This window comes from Lagenorhynchus albirostris, chromosome 15, assembly GCF_949774975.1.
Source record: "Lagenorhynchus albirostris chromosome 15, mLagAlb1.1, whole genome shotgun sequence".
NCBI lineage: Eukaryota > Metazoa > Chordata > Mammalia > Artiodactyla > Delphinidae > Lagenorhynchus > Lagenorhynchus albirostris.
In genome coordinates, this window is record NC_083109.1 from 29933472 (window position 1) to 29957025 (window position 23554).

Sequence of the window (23554 nt, forward strand, 5' to 3'; positions counted from 1 at the left end):
TCCCTCTGTTTTCACACGTTTTTTTTTCGGCCATGCCGTGTTGGCACGTGGGATCTTAGTTCCCAGACCAGGGATCGAACCCGTGCCCCTGCACTGGAAGCACAGAGTCTTAACCACTGGACCACCAGGGAAGTCCCCTACACATTATTTTTGAGTCTCACTGTCAGCATATTTTTAACAGCTACCCAAATTACTATTTCTTATTAGCAAGAGGCCCCACATCTACACTTCAAGTATAATAAGTGGTATAGCATAGATGGCAACTATGGTAAATCCCTTATCAGTTCTTCTGACTGCTGCTGGTAGCATGCTGTGTTGCTGCAGAACCTTCAGTTACGAATACAAGCTTGCATAGGAAAGTTCCCAAATTTCATTCTGCTTGATCCTCTCTGCCTTTAGTGAAAACAGATCAACAGGTTTCCCAGCTGAATGCCTCCACTGAAAGGAGAAGTAAGGACATTCGATTCACACACCATCCCAGCAAGGTTCTAAAATGACTGACTGTCAGATACGCACCTTGGGAGCTGTAAGGAATGCCAATTCTACTACAATCTCGAACCATGTCCACAAAACTGGCAATTTTAAATTCTTCTGCAGCTTCCTCATCTTCATACTAAAGAAGGAAATAGAAAGGGAACAGGCTCTAATGAGACATCATACAAAATCCCATATTTTCTGTGCATTTTTATTAGTTGTCCCAAATGTCCCAAGAGGGTTTTTTGGTTTGTTTTTGTTTTGTTTTGTTTTGCTTGGCCGCATTGCGTGGCTTGCGGGATCTTAGTTCCCTGACTAGGGACTGAACCCATTCCTTGGCAGTAAAAGCACAGAGTCCTAACCACTGGAACGCTAGGGAATTCCCATCAAGAGGGTTTTTTTCTTTTTTTCAGTACGCAGGCCTCTCACTGCTGTGGCCTCTCCCGTTGCGGAGCACAGCCTCCGGACACGCAGGCCCAGCGGCCATGGCTCACGGGCCCAGCCGCTCCGCAGCACGCGGGATCCTCCCGAACCGGGGCACGAACCCACGTCCCCTGCATCGGCAGGCGGACTGCCAACCACTACGCCACCAGGGAAGCCCAAGAGGGTATTTTTAAAGGCAACTTTCAGTGTTCCCTTACCTTACACCACACACAAAAATCAACTCAAAATGGATCAGAGACCTAAATGCAAGAGATAAAACTTGTCCTCAAAAGTCCCCCAAATGCTCATATGGCAAGAAACGTTCTGGACCTATACTGGGTCACAATTTCCATGAAATCCTAAATCTTAAGTCCCAATTTGATTTCTAGCCAAATCTTTGAAAAGGGTCTAAAGGGAAATAGAAACAAATACCAAGAAATCCAAACATGGAAATGTCACAGAGCTTATCAAATTCTCCTGGGGCAGTTCCTAGGCCCGAGAGAATGGACCCAGGCCGGGGATAAAGAAGCAGGGTAGGAAGGCAGGTTCACAAGCCCATTATTAGGTCCCCATTTTAATAGTCCTTTTTGTCTCTTTCAGGCATATAATTTATTGCTAGGGTAGCCTCATAATGAAATATGAAAAGTTCCACTAAAAAAAATAACCTTTTTTTGTGTAACCACATTTCACAAATTTTTATTTTTTGTGGGGGCCATGTTGCACGGCATGCGGGATCTTAGTTCCACAACCAGGGATCAAACCCATGCCCCCTGCAGTGGAAGCTTGGAGTCCTAACCACTGGACCACCAGGGAACTCCCCAATTTGATTTCTTTAAGGACCTCCTGTTCCCATTCTATCAATACATTTTCCTGAACGAATATCCTCAGAGTGTCTCTAAGCGCCTATTTTATCGTTTCTCCTCACCTCATTTTCGGTCATGCAGTGGAAATGCAGATTTCTCCAATGTGCCACATAGGGTAAAAGATAGCGATAATTTATAGGATTACAGTACAGATGGACACTATCTGATTTAATCAATATAATCACATCTGTAAGAAAAACAAAATTAAAACACAAGATTGTCAAAGGCATTTCCTTTACACATCTTCTGCCCACATAATCAGTAAAACCATTAAAACTACAGAAACGATGTAACAAAACTCTAAACCGAAAATTCTTTAATTAGGCAACGTGCTTCAAAGTGACTATAGAACACTCAAGTGTGGACAGCAAGCATTTCCTCATCCCCATGCTATGCTTCCACTACTGTGGCCCTCTGGTTGTGGTAGAAAAGTCAAAAGAACAGCCTTCAGGGTGTTTCACAAAGTTCAACACAGCAAAATTTGTTGTACCAAACTCAACTGTGTACTTCACTGTGGAGATAGATAGCAATTGGAAACTCTACAGGTAAAAGCCACCGAGGCAGGAAAACAGCACCAAATATGGCCAGTGACTGGTTCTCCTGCAGACATCAGTGTATAAAGCTCTTGGCTGCTGGCTCATCTGGCTCAAGGCAAATCGTGGGCCCGAGGATACCCTTTGCCTTGCAACCTGGGAAGGGTTACTGTATACAGATGTAAACTCTGTACACAAGAAAGGCTGGGAGGAAGGAAGTAGAGGCAAGTGATCAGCAGCTCACAGATTTAGGGAATAACCATTGATGCTGCTGGGTCAAATAAATAAAGCAATCCCAAAGGTGCAAATAAAACCAAGTAAACTAACAAACAAGCCATGGAACGGGGCAGGAATATTAAAACAGTTTGAACACTGAGAAAGAAAGCAGTCACACTTCCAGAAGAAAAGCAGAGGCTCCATTCTACGGCTCCTCAGAAACCAAAGTCATTAGGCCTCTTTCTAACAAGATGACACTAGGGAAGGGGCTAGAGGAGATGGCTGGAAGTGAGAGAGGAGCATGGGGGCAGGAAGCAACTAAGGCAGCAGGTTTAGGGCAATGCCAACACAGTAACACAGTGTGATGGACCATAATCTACAAAAACATAAGCCCAGTGAATACTGATCTCAGCTGTCTGCACAGCTGGGTGGCCCCATGAAATAAAGCTCCATGATGGTGGCCTTTTAAGCCACTCTGAGCTCCACACCTGGTCAAACCCTAGGTGTTCTAGGCAACACAGTATGGAGCAGGCTCTTCACTGCTGACTCTCAGCTAAGTGCTAGAGTTAAAAGGTAGCAAGGGATGGGAAAGAAGCCCCGTCTCATTCTGCTGGGAGACCCACCCTGAATCTCCTGTAGGTCACCTGCTCAACAGTGAGAGTTTGATGTCACGGAGGGCTTCCTGTATAGACTGTACTCTGTACTAATGTGTAACATACTTCGAAGAATTAGGATCCAATAAAAGAAATAATGCAACAGCTACTAAACCTAATGAAGCATGCTCAGGATCTCACAAGACTGATGTCATCACTACAAATAAGTTTTAACAGAGTACACAGTCAGGTAAGAGAAGAAAGCATAGAGCACGTAAACTATTTTAAAAGTTTCTTTTTAAAATAAATCCTTTGTGTTTGCCTCTTCTTCTCTCAGATAATTAGGGACTGTAATGTAGAAGATAAATCTGGTGAACTCAGCTTTCTAGTTACTTGGATTTAAAAAATGAATTTATTAATTTGGAAGAAAACGCTCACTTTATAAGCACTCATTGTGCTAGGTGACAGGATAAAGATAAGCAAAAAGGAACACCTCTGAGGATTTAAACTACTTCCTTAATTTCAGTACTCCAATGTCCTTAGCAACCTTGACTGCAGTGAAATGTGTGGTTGATACAAGTATCTGCCTTTTTGTAACTGTCTAAATGAGCTGCCAAGATGAATTCTTTCCAAACCAGTATGTTTTACAGTCTAAGAAAGCATTTTTTTAAATCAAAATCTGAAACTAAATTTGAATATTGAAAAAAAATTAACAGAAGGAATAATTTCACCCTGCTTTCTGTACTTCCTAATAAAAAGAAAATCTTTCACCAATCTATAAGGATAGATACTATTAAGGACTTTACTACAGAAGAATTTTCACATACACTGGGCCAGGGTTCTTCACCTTCAGCACTACTGACAGTTTAGACCAGATCATTCTTTGTTGTGGGGAGCTGTCCTGTGTATGCATTGTAGGATGTTTAGCAGCATCCACTCTGCCCAGTTGTGACAATCAAAAATGTCTTCAGATATTGCCAAATGTCCCCTGGGGGATAAAACTGCCCCCAGTTGAGAACCACTGTACTAGATCCACAGCAAGATTATTTCAACATCAGATGTTTGCTTTCACACGTCCCCCAGCTGCTTCACAAGAGCTGTCTCTCATCCATTTTGACTTGTCTATTCCTGTGTCTCCTGATCCATCTGGCAGACAAGTCATAATGCTAAGTATGTGATATCAGAGATAGCTCCTGGGCATCACCCCATAGCAGCATGAACACAGGGTGAGTGTCTCAGAGCCAAGGAAAGGGGAATGTAAGCAGAAAGTCTGCATTGTAGTCACAGGCATCGTCATAAATTACAGCTCACAGAAAACAATTCCCAAAGACAGAGCAGGACAAAGAGCCTTTGTTCCTAAGCTGAAGATCCACATGAAGTCCTCCTTGCAGGAGTAGCCTGCAGGCTTATCCTTGAATCACAGCTGAGAGTGCTTTCATAGGACAACGGCACATAATATGAACCTCCCAGCATGTAGAGGCAATGGAAAATTCAGAGGAAAACTAGTACCTTGCCAAGAAGATATAAAGCCAAATATTAATGTTTACTTTTTTCCTCTAAAACCAATTGATCTAGTAAACATACTCTGAAAACTACTTGTCACTAGTCTCTTATAATCCAGCAGGTAACCTACAGAGCATATTACTTAACATATCAGCAAAGAAGAAATGTCGTTTTTCATTAATAAAAAAAGCAAAAATATACTGGATCTTCAGGCTATTTTAAATTTGATATTTTTCCATAAAAAGTCCATGAAATAAGAATCCAAAGTACTATATCACTTACTCCTCTCTCACACAGAGTTCACCAATATATACTTACCATCTAGAACCTCTTCAGAAAACCCTGTTTTCTCAAAATCACTGGTATTCTGATTGTACAAACCAAACAGAAGATAATTTGCCAGCTCTCTGCAGCCTTCATTGTACCTGCTATCGATTCCTGCAAGGCAAAAAAGGCTTTGATCAGCTGTACTGTACTACGGGGAACATATGAGTCCCAACGGTTTGCCCCTGCTCAGCAAAACCCTAGTGGTTAAGTTAAAGGCAGCACCTCAGACCAGTTTTGTGCCAGAAGCCAAACTAAACAACTCTGAAAGAAGCAGGCCTCAGCATCAAGTACTCTTACATGGATTCAAGATCTATATAGTTGAGACAGTCAAACAGCACAGAACATAGAAGCTGTTAATTTAATCAAAAGCAATTCTTGAGGATAGAAGGAACCAGAAAATATAGTCCAAGTCCTGCCATAGTTGGTTAAAATTTTTTAATACTTTCAGTTAGAATAGGAATAGGCATCAGAAAAGTATTCTCTTCTCAAAGAGACCTTTACCAAAACACGTGGAATTAAATAAAGGAGGATTAAGGTGGTTTGAAAAGAACTCAAAGAAGTAAAAAGAGGACAAGTGAATGAAACCTCAGACATCCATCATTTCACAAATATTTATCAGGCCCAAGGCCTAGCACTCTGCTGGGTGCTGAAGCATGTAGTAAACATGCCTACAGATGGTCTTCACAAAGCTTACAGTCTAGTAGGGCTGGGTCAGAGACTAATAAAAAGGAAATTAAATACTGCCTTCACAACTGCCTTTCAATGCCACAGGCACATATACTACCTGGTTCCTGGATATCTGTGAAGGCCCAGAGCTATGACTCTGGACAAGAGGGACATGTCAAGGGCAGGAGGCAGCTGGCTACGTGAGGCTAAAAGGAAGGGGCTGGGGCAGAAGAAGCTCCAAGAATGGAAATATGGCTGGAGCCTGGGAAACAGGACTGTCAGTTGTTATTCAGACCAGTGAAAAGTAATGGGCATTCAGACCAGAGGGGCTTAGAGACCACCTGTGGCAGGGGACTTCAAATATGGGAAGACTTCTTTCTGAGCAAGATCAAAGCAGCACACCCTCTTTTATGCCATCCAACACTTTAGTGAAGAAAGAGATGAAAAAGATTCAAAAGCAGAAATTACCTGGCCTACATAAGGCCTGAAGTAGAAAGGGCTACGGAGTTAAAAATAACCAGTGGACTGGGCAGCATGTCCTCTTCTAAGGATTCCAGCTACATAAACTGCCACAAAAAATGCTAACATTAAAAAGACTGACCATGTAAAATTAAAGGTAAAAGATACTATATGTAACCACTTTAGTTAATAAAGTTGTTTCCCATGGGGGAATTTTGGGCTACAAATCTGATACTGCTAAACATGCATACTGGAATTAAACAAGTAAATGGATGGTAGACGGTAGGTGCCAAGTTTCTCACTGGTGGAGTGGAAGTTTACAGATAAGCAAGAGAAGGAGGCTAGAATGATCCATGTAGTAATGGGTTAGAGCTAGAAACACTAATATGAATTCACGTTTAGCTTAATACAGTAGAGACAGTTATATAACATTTACAGATGTGTATATATACACCACTTAAGGTACACACATATATTTCCTTACTTTGTCAGCTGAGAGGGCCTAAAAGCAATGACATCCCAGTAGCAAAGAGCATACCCAGTGCCCAGATCTTGGTTTCTAATACCATTCTCCAATAAAAGAAATCAGGGCTTCTTAGAGAAATAGCTGATTCTAGGACTGAAGCAGGTAATATACAAAATAAGACTGAAGCATCTTATAGTGTCAGAAAGTACAGAAGTACTAAATAAACTAAAACTTTTATGGAGATATACCAAAGGGAGGGATGTAGGAACCAACTGAAAGAGCCCCAAATGGCCAAGGCTGGAACAATCTGAAGTAGTAGTAGGTTATAACCTAAGGTATAAATGAAGTAGTACTGGATTTTAACTCAAAGTATAAAATAAATCTCCATGAAGACATACAAACAAATGATTGAATAAATAAATAAATGGGGGAGAAGAGACAAATATCCCATGCAGAAGAATTTCAAATAATTTATGTAGACACTACCCTCCTCAAGGCAATGGAGCATAATCCCTGCTCCTTAAGTGTGGGCTCATAGTGACTTCCTTCCAAAGAGGACAATATGGAAGGAGGGGTGGGGAGAGTACTTTACAATGCAGAACCTGACAAATATTATCTTAGCCAAGTGATCAAAGTCAATATAAACAGTGAAAAGTCTTGTTAGTATGTATCCTTGATATGTGATGAAAATGGCATGTTGCTTCATTGGTCTTGCACTCCAAAAATCTATAACCCCAGTCTAAGCATGAGAAAAACATACGAAAAATCCCAAAAGAGGGATTTCACATATGTCAAAACTTATCACATTGTACACTTGAAATATGTGCAGTTTACTATACATGAATTATACCACCATAAAGCTGTTTTAAAAAAAAGGTTAGCAGAAATTCAGTGAGAACATCTCCTACACCCTAATAACTAAATGAAAAATGCCAAAGTGGAAGGAGTTGAGTCAGAGTTGCTCAGAAGGATACTGTAGAGGCTAGAGGACAGATTAAACCAACCAACCAACCAACCATGAGATGCTATGATAACTCTAATTACTCAAAAAAGCAGAATTCACTAAACCCCAGAAGCTGTTTAAAAGCACACAAGTGGTTATAAAGCAGAAACTAACACACCATTGTAAAGCAATTATACCCCAATAAAGATGTTAAAAAAAAAAAAAAACACACAAGTGCCTCATTGATTTCTTGCTTCACATTCACATACAGCTGTTTGTCCTGAAGGTTTTTTTTGGCTGCACCACGCAGCATGTGGGATCCTAGTTCCCTGACTAGGGATCGAACCCACAGCCCCTGCATCAGAAGCACATAGTCTTAACCGCTGGACCGCCAGGGAAGTCCCTGTCCTGAAGGTTTATTAAGTTTTTACCTCAATCTTCACACCCAACTTCAAACATCAATTTCTGCAACATTTGTGTTTTCATTGAAAAAATATATATAAATATGTGTGTATATATATATAAATATATATATAGAGTCTCGTGATATTTTTATAAGTAGACTTTTTTCTCGATCCTTTAGTATTCTATATTCAAGTAGCCCACATGATTTTATGCTGCCTATATTTACTAGGCTGAGCCTTAACTAACAGAAATAACAGTAACAAACAGGTGATTTTATTCATAAGTAAATTCATGGCAAAGACAGCCCCCACAACCTTGATGGCTGCAGCTGGAAAGAGAATCCAGTGAGTGTTGTTTCAGCATTTGACTGGAATTCTAGGGCCACCATAAACTATGTCTCTTAGCTAAGTGAGTGATGAAGCCAAGATTCAAACCCAAAACCTGCCTGGCTCCAGAGTGCACGTTTTTAACCACTCTGCCCACTGCCTATCGTAAGTTTAAATGCAAGTGCTATTAAGTGAAAAAATAAAATTATGCATAGACTATCTGAGGAAGGACAAACAAGAAAGTGGTTCGCTTCTGGGAAGGAAATTGGGTGATTGACAGACAAACACCTGACCTAAGCAAGTTTTATGACTCAATACTGTGAATGTAAATGAAAGTGAGATAAAGAAGGAGATTGACCTGACATAGGAAAATCTCCAAGATATACTTATCAAGTGAAAAATTTTCAATTAGATTAACAACAATATACATAAAATGTTTCCTTTTATGTTAAAAAAATTATGGTTGATATTATCTCTGGGGAGTGGGACCGGGTAACTGGGATGATTAGAAAATTTTGTTCATTATTATTTGTGTAATGTCTTAATTTTTAAACTATATGATGTGTTTTCATAATAAAAACAGTGTTAAAGAACAAATAAATGCCGAATTCTGCCACTCCATGGCCCTGAGCAAGTCTGTTTGATCTCCCAGAGTCTCAGTTTCCTCCTCTGTAAAAAAGGGACAACACTGCTTCTTGTAAGGTTGCTGTGAGGAGAAATGAGGTAACATGTACAAAGTGCCTGCTCTGTGGTACAGGCTCCCTATCTCACTGATATCTCACCTGACCTCATTAAAACAGCAACAGATCTCAGGGGAACAAAAGCTGGGAGAAGAATACTAACTCACAGCTTATCTCACAGTGATGATACTATTATTAATATCTTCCTGTGAACAGAAGCCAAGTTGTCCCAGCCCTGAGTCCCACCTTGTTAAAAGCACTGACCTAGGATGCAGAGGATTCCATCGGGTTGAGACTTGCTGCTCTGAGTCAGGATGCTCTGAACCTGGCGGAGTCGACTGCAGCTGCAATAAGAACAGAAATCAGCTTCCTGAGTGCCAGCATATGAAGGCATGAGGAAGGGAACGACTGCTAGGGATGGAAACTGGTCCTTATCTGACTTTGGTATCAGAATCATAACAAGAAATTAGGGAGTATTCTTTTTTCTTCTATTTTTTTTCTTCTATTTTTTTCTTCTCTATTTTTTTCTTCTATTTTTCTTCTATTTTTTGGAAGAGATTAGGCAGAAGTGGTCTGAAGACTAAGTCTGAACTGCTGATTACAAACTGATGGTCAGTGGCTCTCTGGCTCAACAAAGGATGGAGCCAAAGGCCCTCTCATGATGAATGCTGGACAGGACTAGAACTGAGCAGCTGACCAGAAGGACTTCCAATGACTTCTCAATTTTGAAGTTTAATCAAAGAAGAGTTTCTACACTTACCTGTGCTAACTGTGGTCATCATTGGTCTGTTAAAAACGAAACAAATAACAAACAGATGAAAACTAAAAACTGGCCTAAGGACCTAAAGGAAGCTCTGATGTATCATCATAACTACCCCCACAGAGAGTGTCAGTAGATGGTACTTGCTCCCATTTCTGTGCAGATCTCTGATTCCATTGGTTTTAGGCATATGCCCTTCCTCCCAAACAAAGCATAAGGAGAGACATGACCAGATGTTAATATCACTTCTAAGGACCCCATGCTTTCCATATCAATCCCTCCTCCTTCCCAGAAGTCCGAGAGAGAGCTGGTCACTTTCCTGCTTGAGACTGATCTTTCCATAAGGTCTGTCCACATCACCTTCAGGTCCAAGATCTGTCTCCAGTATTCATTCCCTAACACTCCTATATTAATTTTTTTCCCTACAGTCAACATATTCCCAGCCCTACCACATCATTATTATCTAAGATCCTCCATAAACCAACTACAGTAACTGTTCCATCCATAACAATCAGATTTCATCCTCACCCCTCTGTTCCGGTACACTGCCCTACACTCACCCGAGCAATAGTGTATCCAGCCAAACAACACCACTTCCCTTCCTTGGATTCTCTTTCCCTGCCTGGATTCTTTCTGATGTTCCCATACCCCAAGTCCATGACTTAGTGGTCATTATCACTGTCTTCCCTCAAGATGTTCACAATCTTCCACCTAATACCGAAACCAAAGATAGCACCAAAAAATAGAAACCTACAGATCAATATCTACCATGAATATAGATATAAAAATCCTCAATAAAATATTAGCAAATAGAATTCAAAAACATACAAAAAGAATTGTACACCATGACCAAGACGGATGCAAGGCTGTTTCACTACTGGTAAATCAATCAATATAATCCACAATCTAATAGGCTAAAGAAGAAAAAAAAAAATCACACAACCATATAATTGATGCAGAAAAATCATCTAACAGAATTCAACACCCATTCATAATAAAAACACTTAGAAAACTAGAAATAGAGTTTCCTCAACTTGATAAAGAACATCTACAAAAAACCTCCAAAGCAAAGTTTGGAATATACTTAATGGTGAAAGAACTAAATGAGGAACAAGAAAAATATGTCTGCTCTCATTACTCCAATTCAACATAATACTGGAAGTTCTAGCCAATGCGATAAGGCAAAAAAAAAAAAAGAAAATAAAAGGCATAAAGATAGAAAAGGAAGACATAAAACTATTGCTATTTGCAGATGACATAATGACCTATGCAGGGAATCTCACAGAATCTACAAAAAACAAAATCTGAGAACTAATAAGTGAATTCAACAAAGTCACAAGATCAACATATAAAAACCAACCGTATAAATGAACACACAGAAACCAAAATTAAAAATACAGTATCATTTAAATATAAATCTAACAAAACATGCACAGGACTTACAAGCTAAAAACTACAAAACACTGATAAAGGAAACCAAAAAAGATATAAATAAGTGGAGAGACATTTTATTTACAGACTGGAAGACTCAACATAATATAGATGTCAATTCTCCTTAAATTAATGTACAAGTTTAACACAATTCTTATCATAATCACAGCAAGCTTTTTTGTAGATACAGAAAAGATTACTCTAAAACTTACATGGAATGGCAAAGGAACATTCTAAAATAGCTAAAACTTTTCTGAAAATGAATAAAGTGGGAGGAATCACTCTACCTGATGTCAAGACTTATTAGAGAGGCAGGTTCAAGATGGTGGAGTAAAAGGACGTGCACTCACTCCATCTTGCGAGAGCACTGGAATCACAACTAACTGCTGAACAGTCATCGACAGGAAGACACTTGAACTCACCAAAAAAGATACCCCAAAACCAAAGACAAAGGAGAAGCCATAATGAGACAGTAGGACGGGCACAATCACAATAAAATCAAATCCCATAACTGCTGGGTGGGTGACTCACAAACCGGAGAACAATTGTACCACAGAAGTCCACTCACTGGAATGAAGTTTCTGAGTACCACGTCAGGCTTCCCAACCTGGGGGTCTGGCAAAGGAAGGAGGAATTCCCAGAGATTCAGATTTTGACGGCTAACGGGATTTGTTTGCAGGATATTGACAGGACTGGGGGAAACAGAGACTCCACTCTTGAAGGGCACATACAAAGTAGTGTGTGTGTCAGGGCTCAGGGGGAAGGAGCAGTGACCCCATAGGAGGCTGAACCAGACCCACCTGCTATTCTTGGAGGGTCTCCTGAAGAGGTGGGGGATGGCTGTGGCTCACTGGTGGGACAAGGACACTGGCAGCAGAAGTTCTGGGAAGTAATCCTTGGCATGAGGCCCCCCCCACCCCCGGAATCTAACATTAGCCCCACCAAAGAGCCTGTAGTCTCCAGTGCTCAGTCGCCTCAGGCCAAACAACCAACAGGGAGGGAACCCCGCCCCACCCATCAGCAGACAAACAGATGAAAGTTTTACTGAGCTCTGCCCACCAAAGCAACACCCAGCTCTACCCACCACCAGTCCCTCCCATCAGAAAATTTGCACAAGCCTCTTAGATAGCCTCATCTACCAGAAGGCAGACAACAGAAGCAAGAAAACCTACAATCCTGCAGCCTGTGGAACAAAAAACACATTCACAGAAAGACAGACAAAATGAAAAGGCAGAGGGCTAGGTACCAGATGAAGGAACAAGATAAAACCCCAGGAACACAACTAAATGAAGTGGAGACAGGCAACCTTCCAGAAAAAGAATTCAGAATAATAACAGTGAAGATGATCCAGGACCTTGAAAAAGAATGGAGGCAAAGATTGAGAAGATGCAAGAAATGTTTAACAAAGACCTAGAAGAATGAAAGAAAAAAACACCTAGAAGAATTAAAGAACAAACAAACAGAGGTGAACAATACAATAAATGAAATGAAAAATACACTAGAAGGAATCAATAGCAAAATAACTGAGGGAGAAGAACGGATGAGCGACCTGGAAGACAGAATGGTGGAATTCACTGCTGCAGAACAGAATAAAGAAAAAAGAATGAAAAGAAATGAAGACAGCCTAAGAGACCTCTGGGACAACATTAAACGCACCAACATACACATTATAGGGGTCCCAGAAGGAAAACAGAAAGGACCCAAGAAAATATCTGAAGAGATTACAGTCGAAAACTTCCCTAACACGGGAAAGGAAATAGCCACCCAAGTCCAGGAAGCGCAGAGAGTCCCAGGCAGGCTAAACCCAAGGAGAAACACACCGAGACACACATAGTAACCAAATTGGCAAAAATTAAAGACAAAGAAAAATTATTAAAAGCAACAAGGGAAAAACAACAAATAACATACAAGGGAACTCCCATAAGGTTAATAGCTGATTTCTCAGCAGAAATTCTACAAGCCAGAAGGGAGTGGCATGATGTATTTAAAGTGATGAAAGGGAAGAACCTACAACCAAGATTACTCTACCCAGAAAGGATCTCATTCAGCTTCGATGGAGAAATCAAAAGATTTACAGACAAGAAAAGCTAAGAGAATTCAGCACCACCAAACCAGCTCTACAACAAATGCTAAAGGAACTTCTCTAAGTGGGAAACACGAGAGAAGAAAAGGACCTACAAAAACAAACCCAAGGGCTTCCCTAGTGGCGCAGTGGTTGAGAGTCCGCCTGCCGATGCAGGGGACGCGGGTTCGTGCCCTGGTCTGGGAAGATTCCCACATGCCGCGCAGCGGCTGGGCCCGTGGGCCATGGCTGCTGAGCCTGCGCGTCCGGAGCCTGTGCTCCACAAAGGGAGAGGCCACGACAGTGAGAGGCCCGCGTACCGCAAAAAAAAACAAAACAAACAAATAAAAAAAACAATTAAGAAAATGGTAACAGGAACATACATACTGATAATTACCTTAAAGGTGAATGGATTAAATGCTCCAGCCAAAAGACACAAGCTCTCTGAATGGATATAAAAACAAGACCCATATATATGCTGTCTAAAAGTAACCCACTTCAGACCTAAGGACACATACAGACTGAAAGTGAGGGGATGGAAAAAGAAAGAAAAAAATCAAAAGAAAGCTGGAGTAGCAATACTCATATCAGATAAAATAGACTTTAAAATAAAGAATGTTACAAAAGACAAAGAAGCACACTACATACTGATCAAGGGATCAATCCAAGAAGAATATATAACAATTATAAATATATATGCCCTCAACATAGGAGCACCTCAATACGTATGGCAAATGCTAACAGCTATAAAAGAGGAAATCGACAGTAACACAATAATAGTGGGGGACTTTAACACCTCACTTACACCAATGGACAGATCATACAAAATGAAAATAAATAAGGAAACAGAAGCTTTAAATGACACAACAGACCAGATAGATTTAATTGATATTTATAGGACATTCCATCCAAAACCAGCAGATTACACTTTCTTCTCAAGTGCGCACGGAACATTCTCCAAGATAGATTACATCTTGGGTCACAAATCAAGCCTCACTAAATTTAAGAAAATTGCAATCATATCAAGCATCTTTTCTGACCACAACACTATGAGATTAGAAATGAATTACAGGGAGAAAAACGTAAAAAATGCAAACACATGGAGGCTAAACAATAAGTTACTAAATAACCAAGAGATCACTGAAGAAATCAAAGAGGAAATCAAAAAATACCTAGAGACAAATGACAATGAAAACACGACGATCCAAAACCTATGAGCTGCAGCAAAAGCAGTTCTAAGAGTGAAGTTTATAGCTATACAAGCCTACCTCAAGAAACAAGAAAAATCTCAAATAAACAATCTAACCTTACACCTAAAGGAACTAGAGAAAGAAGAACAAACAAAACCCAAAGTTAGCAGAAGGAAAGAAATCATAAAGATCAGAGCAGAAATAAATGAAATAGAAACAAAGAAAACAATAGCAAAGATCAATAAAACTAAAAGCTGGTTCTTTGAGAAGATAAACAAAATTGATAAACCTTTAACCAGACTCATCAAGAAAAAAAGGGAGAGGACTCAAATCAGTAAAATTAGAAATGAAAAAGGAGAAATTACAATGGACACCACAGAAATACAAAGCATCATAAGAGACTACAAGAAACTCTATGCCAATAAAATGGACAACCTGGAAGAAATGGACAAATTCTCAGAAAGGTATAACCTTCCAAGACTGAACCAGGAAGACATAGAAAATAAGAACAGAACAATCACAAGTAATGAAGTTGAAACTGATTAAAATTCTTCCAACAAACAAAAGTCCAGGACCAGATGGCTTCACAGGTGAATTCTATCAAACATTTAGAGAAGAGCTTCTCAAACTCTTTCAAAAAACTGCAGAGGAAGGAACACTCCCAAACTCATTCTATGAGGCCACCATCACCCTGATACCAAAACCAGACAGATAGTACAAAAAAAGAAAATTACAGACCAAGACTACTGATGAATATAGATGCAAAAATCCTCAAAAAAATAATAACAAGCAGAATCCAACAACACATTAAAAGGATCATACACCATGATCAAGTGGGATTTATCGCAGGGATGCAAGGATTCTTCAATCTACACAAATCAATGTGATACACCATATTAACAAATTGAAGAAGAAAAACCATATGATCATCTCAATAGATGCAGAAAAAGCTTTTGACAAAACTCAACACCCATTCATGATAATACCTCTCCAGAAAGTGGGAATAGAGAGAACCTACCCTCAACATAATAAAGGCCACATACGACAAACCCACAGCAAACATCATTCTCAGTGGTGAAAAACTGAAAGCATTTCATCTAAGATCAGGAACAAGACAAGGATGTCCACTCTCGCCACTATTATTCAACATAGTTTCAGAAGTCCTAGCCACAGCAATCAGAGAAGAAAAAGAAACAAAAGGAATACAAATTGGAAAAGAAGAAGTAAAACTGTCACTGTTTGCAGGTGACATGAAACTATATATAGAAAATCCTAAAGATGTCACCCCGAATAACCAAAGCAATCTTGAGGGAAAAAAAAGGAGCTGGAGGAATCAGACTCCCTGACTTCAGACTATACTACAAAGCTACAGTAGTCAAGACAATATGGTACTGGCACAAAAACAGAAATATAGATCAATGGAACAGAACAGAAAGCCCAGAGATAAACCCACACAAGTAATCTATGACAAAGGAGGGCAAGGATATACAATGGAGAAAAGACAGTCTCTTCTAAAAGTGGTGCTGGGAAAACTGGACAGCCACATGTAGAAGAATGAAATTAGAACACTCCCTAACACCATACACAAAAATAATCTCAAAATGGATTAAAGACCTAATATAAGACCGAACACTATAGAACTCTTAGAGAAAAACATAGGAAGAACACTCTTTGACATAAATCACAGCAAGATCTTTTTTGACCCACCTCCTAGAATAATGGAAATAAAAACAAAAATAAACAAATGGGACCTAATGAAATTTAGAAGCTTTTGCAGAGCAAAGAAAAGTATAAACAAGACAAAAAGACAACCCTCAGAATGGGAGAAAATATTTGCAAATGAATCAACAGACAAAGGATTAATCTCCAAAATATATATAAGCTCATGCAGCTCAATAATAAAAAAACAAACAACCTAATCAAAAAATGGGCAGAAGACCTAAATAGACATTTCTCCAAAGAAGACATACAGATGGCCAAGAGGCACATGAAAAGCTGCTCAACATCACTATTAGAGAAATGCAAATCAAAACTACAAAGAGGGGACTTCCCTGGCGGTCCAGTGGTTAAGACTTCGCCTTCCAATGCAGGGGATGTGGGTTCAATCCCTGGCTGGGAAACTAAGATCCTACATGCCTCGCAGGCAAAAAACCAAAAACATAAAAACTGAAGCAATATTGTAAAAAATTCAACAAAGACTAAAAACAGTACACATCAAAAAAACAAAAACAAAATCTTAAAAAAAAAAAAAAACGACAATGAGGTATCACCTCACACCGGTTAGAATGGGCATCATCAGAAAATCTACAAACAACAAAGGCTGGAGACGGTGTGGAGAAAAGGGAACTCCCTTGCACTGTTGGTGGGAATGTAAATTGATACAGCCACTATGGAGAACAGTATGGACATTCCTTAAAAAACTAAAAATAGAATTATCATAAGACCCAGCAATCCCACTACTGGGCATATACCCAGAGAAAACCATAATTCAAAAAGACACATGCACCTCAATGTTCACTGCAGCACTATTTACAAAGCCAGGTCATGGACGCAACCTAAATGCCCATAGACAGATAAATGGATAAAGAAAATGTGGTACATATATGCAATGGAATATTACTCAGCCATAAAATGAATGAAACTGGGTCATTTGCAGAGACTTGGATGGACCTATAGACTGTCATACAGAGTGAAGCAAGTCAGAAAAAGAAACACAAATATTTTATATTAACGCATATATGTGGAATCTAGAAAAATGGTACAGATGAACCAGTTTGCAAGGCAGAAATAGAGACAGAGAGGTAGAGGACGAAAGTATGGACACCAAGAGGGGGAAAGCAGGGTGGTGGGGGTGGTGGGATGAATTGGGATGATTGGGATTGACATATATACACTAACACGTATAAAACAGGTAACTAATAAGAACCTGCTATATAAAAAAATAAAATAAAATTCAAAAAAATTAAAAAAACTTATTATATAGCTAAAGTAATCAAGACTGTGGTTCTGGCTGAGAGACAGACACATAGATCAATGGAACGGAAAGCCAGAAATAGGCCCACAAAAATATAGCCAATTAATATTTGACAAAGGGTGGAAAGTGATTCAATAGAGGAAAAATAGTCTCTTCAATAAATGGTGCTGAAACAACTGGATATCCATAGACAAAAACATGAACCTCAACCTAAACTTTATAACTTTCACAAAAATTAAGATAGATCATAGATTTAAAAATTTTGATATAAAACTATAAAATCTTTAGAAGAAAAAAGAATAAATATTCAGGGCTTAGAATTTAATGAAGTTCTTAGGCTTGATACCAAAAGTATGATCCATTAAAAATTTGATAAATTAGGCTTCAGCAAAATTTTAAACTTTGCTTTGTGAAAGAACCTGTTGGGAGAATGAAAAGACAAGCTACAGATTGGGAGAACACATTTGCAAATCACTTACCTAACCAAGCAGCATACATAAGAAACTCTCCAAACTCAACAGTAAAAAAACAATCCAATTAGAAAACAGGCCAAAGGCATGAAAAAACATTTTCTCAAAGAGGATACAGAGATGGCACATAAGCACATGAAAACATGTTCAACATCATTATCCATTAGGGAAATCCAAGTTAAAACCACAATGAGGTATTACTACACATCTATTAGAAAAGCTAAAATATCCATAACAAATGGTGATGATACCGAAATGCTGGTGAGGATTCAGAGAAACTGAATCATTCACAGATTTCTGAAGTAAATTAAAGAAGACACCAATAATGGAAATACATTCACGTTCATGCATTGGAAGACTTAATACTGTTAAGCTATCAATACTACACAAAACAATCTACAGATTCAATATAATCTCCATCACAATTCCAGGAACTTATATATATAGTTTTATATATATATATATAAATTTTTATTGGGTCATAATTGATTTACAATGTTGTGTTAGTTTCAGGTGTACAGCAAAGTGAATCTGTTATACAAATACACATATCCACTCTTTTTATTAGATTCTTTTCCCTTATAGGCCATTACAAAGTATTGAGTAGAGTTCCCTGTGCTATACTGTAGGTCCTTATTAGTTATCTATTTTATATATAGTAGTGTATATGTGTCAATCCCAATTTTCCAATTTATCCCTCCCCTCCACTCCAGAAACTTTTTTTGAAGAAACAGAAAAATCCATCCTAAAATTCATAGTAATTTCAAGGAACCCAGAATAGACAAAACAATAATGAAAAAGGATAAAGCTGGAGGAAACACTTCCTGATTTCAAAAGTTATTACAAAGCTAACCATAACAGTTTGGTACTGGCATAAAGATAGACATATAGAACAGGGGTCCCCAATCCCCGGGCTGTGGACCGGTAAGGGTCTGCAGCCTGTTAGGAACCCAACCACACAGCAGGAGGTGAGCGGCGGGCGAGCGAGCAAAGCGTCATCTGCAGCTCCCCATCACTCACATTAATTACCCCCGAACCATCCCCCCCACACCCGGTCCATGGAAAAACTGTCTTCCACGAAACCTGTCCGTGGTGCCAAAAAGGCTGGGGACCACTGATTATAGAACAATGGAATAGAATAGAGAGCCCAGTAATAAACTCTTTTTGTGACTGGCTTATTTCACTTACTATAATGTGCTCATGATCAAATGATTTTTGACAAGGGTACCAGGATTGGGAAAGGAGAGTTTTTTTCAACAAATGGTTTTGGGAAAACTGTATAGTCACATGCAAATTAAAAAAAAAAAAAAAAAAGGATTCAAACTCTGACTTTACACCATATACAAAATTTAACTCAGAATAAAGACCTCAATGTAAACCCAAAACTATAAAATTTTTAGAAGAAAACATATGGGAAAAGCGTCATGACATTAGAGTTGGCAATGATTTTTTGTCATTTTCCAATGACACCAAAAGCACAGATGACAAATGGAAAGATACATAAATTAGACTTTATCAAAATTAAAAACTTATGTTCATTAAAGGACACAATTAACAGAGTGAAAAGACAACCCACAGAATGAGAGAAAATATTTGCAAATCATATATCTATTAAGAGGCTAATATCCAGAATACATAAAGAACCTCTATAACTCAACAACAACAAACAATTCAAAATGGGCAGAGAACATGAATAGACATTTCTCCAGAGAAGATACATAAATGGCCAATAAGCACATGAAAAGATAAAAGATGCTCAATATCACTAATCATCAGGGAAATGCAAATCAAAACCACAACGAGGTATTACTGCCATGCAAATTAACGTGGCTACTATCAAAAAAGCAGAAAATATAAAGTTTAGCAAGGATGAGGAGAAATCAGAACCTTTGTGCACCGTTGGTGAGAATGTAAAATATTGCAGTTGCTGTGGAAAACAGCACAGTGATCCTCAGAAAATTAAACACAGAATTACCATATGATCCAGCAATTCCACTTCTGGGTATACACCCCAAAGAAATGAAAGCAAGACTCAAAGAGATATCTGTACACCCAAGTTCATAGCAGCATTATTTGCAATAGTCAAAAGGTAGAAGCAACCCATATGTCTATGGACACAGATAAACTGTGGTATATACATAATACAATGGAATATCATTCAATCTTAAAAAAGGACAGAAATTCTGACATATGCTAAAACATGGATGAACTTTAAGGACATTGTAATAAGTGAAATAAGCCAGTCACAAAAGGACAAATATTATATGATTCCGTTTTTATGAGGTACCTACAACAGCCAAATTCACAAAGACAGAAAGTAGAAAGATGGTTGCCACGGGCCAGAGGGAACGAGTGGGGAGTTACTGTTTAAGAGGTACCAGAGTTTCAGTTTTGCAAGATGAAGAATTCTGTGGATAGATACTGGTGAATGTAGCACAACAATGTGAATGTACTTAATACCACTAAATTGTACACTTAAAACAGTTAAGATGGTAAATTTCATGTGTATTTTACCATAATTAAAAAAATTTTAAGTTAAATTTTAAGTTAAAAGCCAATGTGATGTAAAACAGAAAGAAGAGAGGGAGAACTCTTCTTATGTAAAAGAGATTAAAGAATAATAAGACAATGCAATTTATGAACCTTAATTCGATTTAAACAAACAAACAAAAACCCAGGGAAACATCTATGAGACATCTGAGGAAATCTGAATATGCCTTGTATAATAGGTAATAATTATATATTATTATATTATTATCTATTATCCAGGGCATATTCAAATTGACTATTAATTTTCTTAGCTGAGATAATATTATGGTGGTTACAAAGTAGAATGTCCTTTTTCTTAGCAGATGCATGAGGCAGTACTCAGGAGCAAAGTGTCATTATACCCGCAAATTGAAAACCATTTAACAGAAAAGAAGAATGAAAAGAAAAGAAAAAGTAAAGAATGCACATAAGGTAAAAAGTTAAAATTGGTGAATCTAAGCGATGGGCATAGAGTATTCACTGTACTATGTTTTCAACTTTTCTGTGTTGTTCAAACATTTTCATAATAAAAATTTGGAGCTGGAGGTAAGGAGATGTGGAGTAACTCAGGGTTTGGAAGTAGCAGAATTTAAGCTGCAAGATGACTAAGATTAAAGTAAGAAAACTTCTTTCCCTGGGAAATGGTTGCCTGTCCCTCCCCACTTTCTCATGTTTAATATAAGATTCATTTTGCAATCATTCTCTACATGACAAATATTTCATTAAGTTGGTCCTTTGGTCCACTGCGCAACCCTAGCTGACTACCACGGTTACCAAGAGCTCTTGGGCTTTCAAACTTAGAATCAGCCAGTGACAAAAAGCATTAACAGGTCATGTGACCAGGAAACAAACAGCTCCCCAACTACTGCGGTGGGAAGCCAAGACAATACTGAAGACAGGAGCAAAAAGAGGATTTTTTTCCCTGCAAGTGTTTTGGGAAATAAATAAAGGGAAAAGTAAAACAAAGTGAAAGCATAAAAAATGTAGAAAGACCTTCCTCTTCCCAGAGTAAAACATTATCATAGTATTTTCTTGTCTAATGGGTAGAACTAAATTTAGTTTTTTTCCTTTGAATATTTTCTTGCTTCCCAAATTTAGTTTTTAACCAGAACATAGCCTATTACTTGTCACTGAACCATTAAACTTTTCACTTACTGAAGTATTTACCTATTAAAAAACACCTGGTAGGGCTTCCCTGGTGGCGCAGTGGTTGAGAGTCTGCCTGCCGATGCAGGGGACGTGGGTTCGTGCCCCGGTCTGGGAAGATCCCACATGCCACGGAGCGGCTAGGCCCTGAGCCATGGCCACTGAGCCTGCGCGTCCGGAGCCTGTGCTCCGCAACGGGAGAGGCCACAACAGTGAGAGGCCCGTGTACCGAAAAAAAAACAAAAAACAAAAAAACACCTGGTAAGTATAAAGAAAACCACAATCACTCATATTTACAGCACCCAGAATTAACCTATGTTAGTGCCTTTTTGAATTATGTAAAATATTAATTTATCATCCTTTTTTATTTAAAAAAATGGAATATGACATATAAAACTAAAGTCTTCACTGTTCCCCATCCCCGGAGGTCACCACTATGAGTTTGTTGTGTAACCACCCACTCTTTTTTTCCTTTTTTTCAATAGAAACTTTCAAACACACACCAAGCCCAGCAATAGCACTGCCCTGTAGCTTCCAGGTCTACCTGAGCACAGGTGGCACATCCTGGGTAGATGGCCTGTGGTCACCCACGACTTTACAAAGTTCCTCCTTTAGAATACCTGTAGACTCAACATATACCCAGTAATACTATTTATATCAAACATGCTGCTTGTATACTATACTGTATTTCTCACTTTCCTTGGATTCAGGCTCAAAATCTAGACATGACAGATGACAAGACAAAAACAAGACCCAAAGAGAAGCAGTTTGCCCAAGATCACAAGGCTGAGTAAAGATTAACAGCCCCAGGACCTGAGTGACCAGGCACCCTGACTCTGAACTTCTCCTGATATATCTCACTGATTTCCTGACAATAAAGTTAGCCTCAGATACAATATTTCTGAATTCTAAACAATCATCTCTGTTCTCCCCATCTTCCATTTTATATATAATAGTTAATTCACTGCTCACTGCTTTTATAACAATTACTGTATACACAGCCAGATATATTTTCTTGTTTGTTTGTGTTTCATTATCCTGGTTCCCTGGAAATGAAGGAGAAAATTTGAAAATTTTATTTCTGCCTGTTTTTCCTCCATAATTTATGCTTTTTGATTTTCAAATTAAACAATTAAAACATGAATAATCCTCCTTATATTCTATATGCTTTGTGCTTTGAATGTTTTACAAAGTGAATCCTCATACCAATCTGAATCACTTTATCTTATGAAACTGCTGTGAACAATGTGATGTGAATCTCTCAGTAATACATAGTTTGGGTGAGTTTTTTGGGGAAAGAGTTGTTTTACATAAAATCATAATAACGACATATGTAACTGCTCTGCAACGTGTTTTCACTTAACATTGTACCTTAAGATCTTTCCAAGCTAGTAAATAGAACACAACCTCATTTTTAAAACTGTTGTACTATGTTCTTTTGTGTTTATTTAACCAGACACTATAATTGAACATTCAGGATTTTTATTATTTTTGCAAATAGCAAACAATGCTTCATTGAACAACCTTATATAGCCATCTTTGGCACAAGTACTAAAGTTTCTGCAAGGTAGAGACTAGCATTGCCAGGTTAAGAGGTATCTGCATTTAAAACTTTGATAGATCTTGCCAAATTGTCTTCTTAAAACGTTCACCTACAATATAACAGAGTACCTGTTTCCCCATAACTTCTAAACCATGTGTGGTTAGAATTTTCATTGTTATACAGTTGTCCCTTGTTATCCATGGAGGATTGGTTCCAGGACCCCCTCAGATACCAAAATCTGCAGATGCTTAAGTCCCTTATATAAAATGGCATAGTATTTGCATATAACCTATGCACATCCTCTGGTACACTTTAAATCATCTCTAGGGACCTCCCTGGCAGTCCAGTGGTTAAGACTCTGGCTTCCAATGCAGGGGGCATGGTTCGATCCCTGTTCGGGGAACTAAGATCCTACATGCCACACAGTGCAGCCGAAAATTAAAAAAAAAAATCATCTCTAGATTACTTATACCTAATATAAGTGCTAAGTGAACAGTTGTAAATACAGTGTAAATGCTATATAAATAGTTGCTTGTGTGCAGCAAATTCAAGTTTTGCTTTTTGGAACTTTC

General features: G+C 38.6%; 1 protein-coding gene across 1 annotated transcript in view; it reads right to left on the reverse strand.

Moving 5' to 3' along the window:
• DNAAF9 (dynein axonemal assembly factor 9) overlaps window positions 1–23554 on the reverse strand; it is a 148538-nt gene that overhangs the window by 113619 nt on the left and 11365 nt on the right. The window contains exons 2-5 of the mRNA XM_060123316.1: window positions 9142–9221; window positions 4924–5043; window positions 1823–1947; window positions 517–613 (exon numbers count right to left, since the gene is read on the reverse strand). Of these exons, the coding sequence (XP_059979299.1) occupies window positions 517–613; window positions 1823–1947; window positions 4924–5043; window positions 9142–9221 (422 nt within the window). The remainder of the gene's footprint in view (window positions 1–516; window positions 614–1822; window positions 1948–4923; window positions 5044–9141; window positions 9222–23554) is intronic.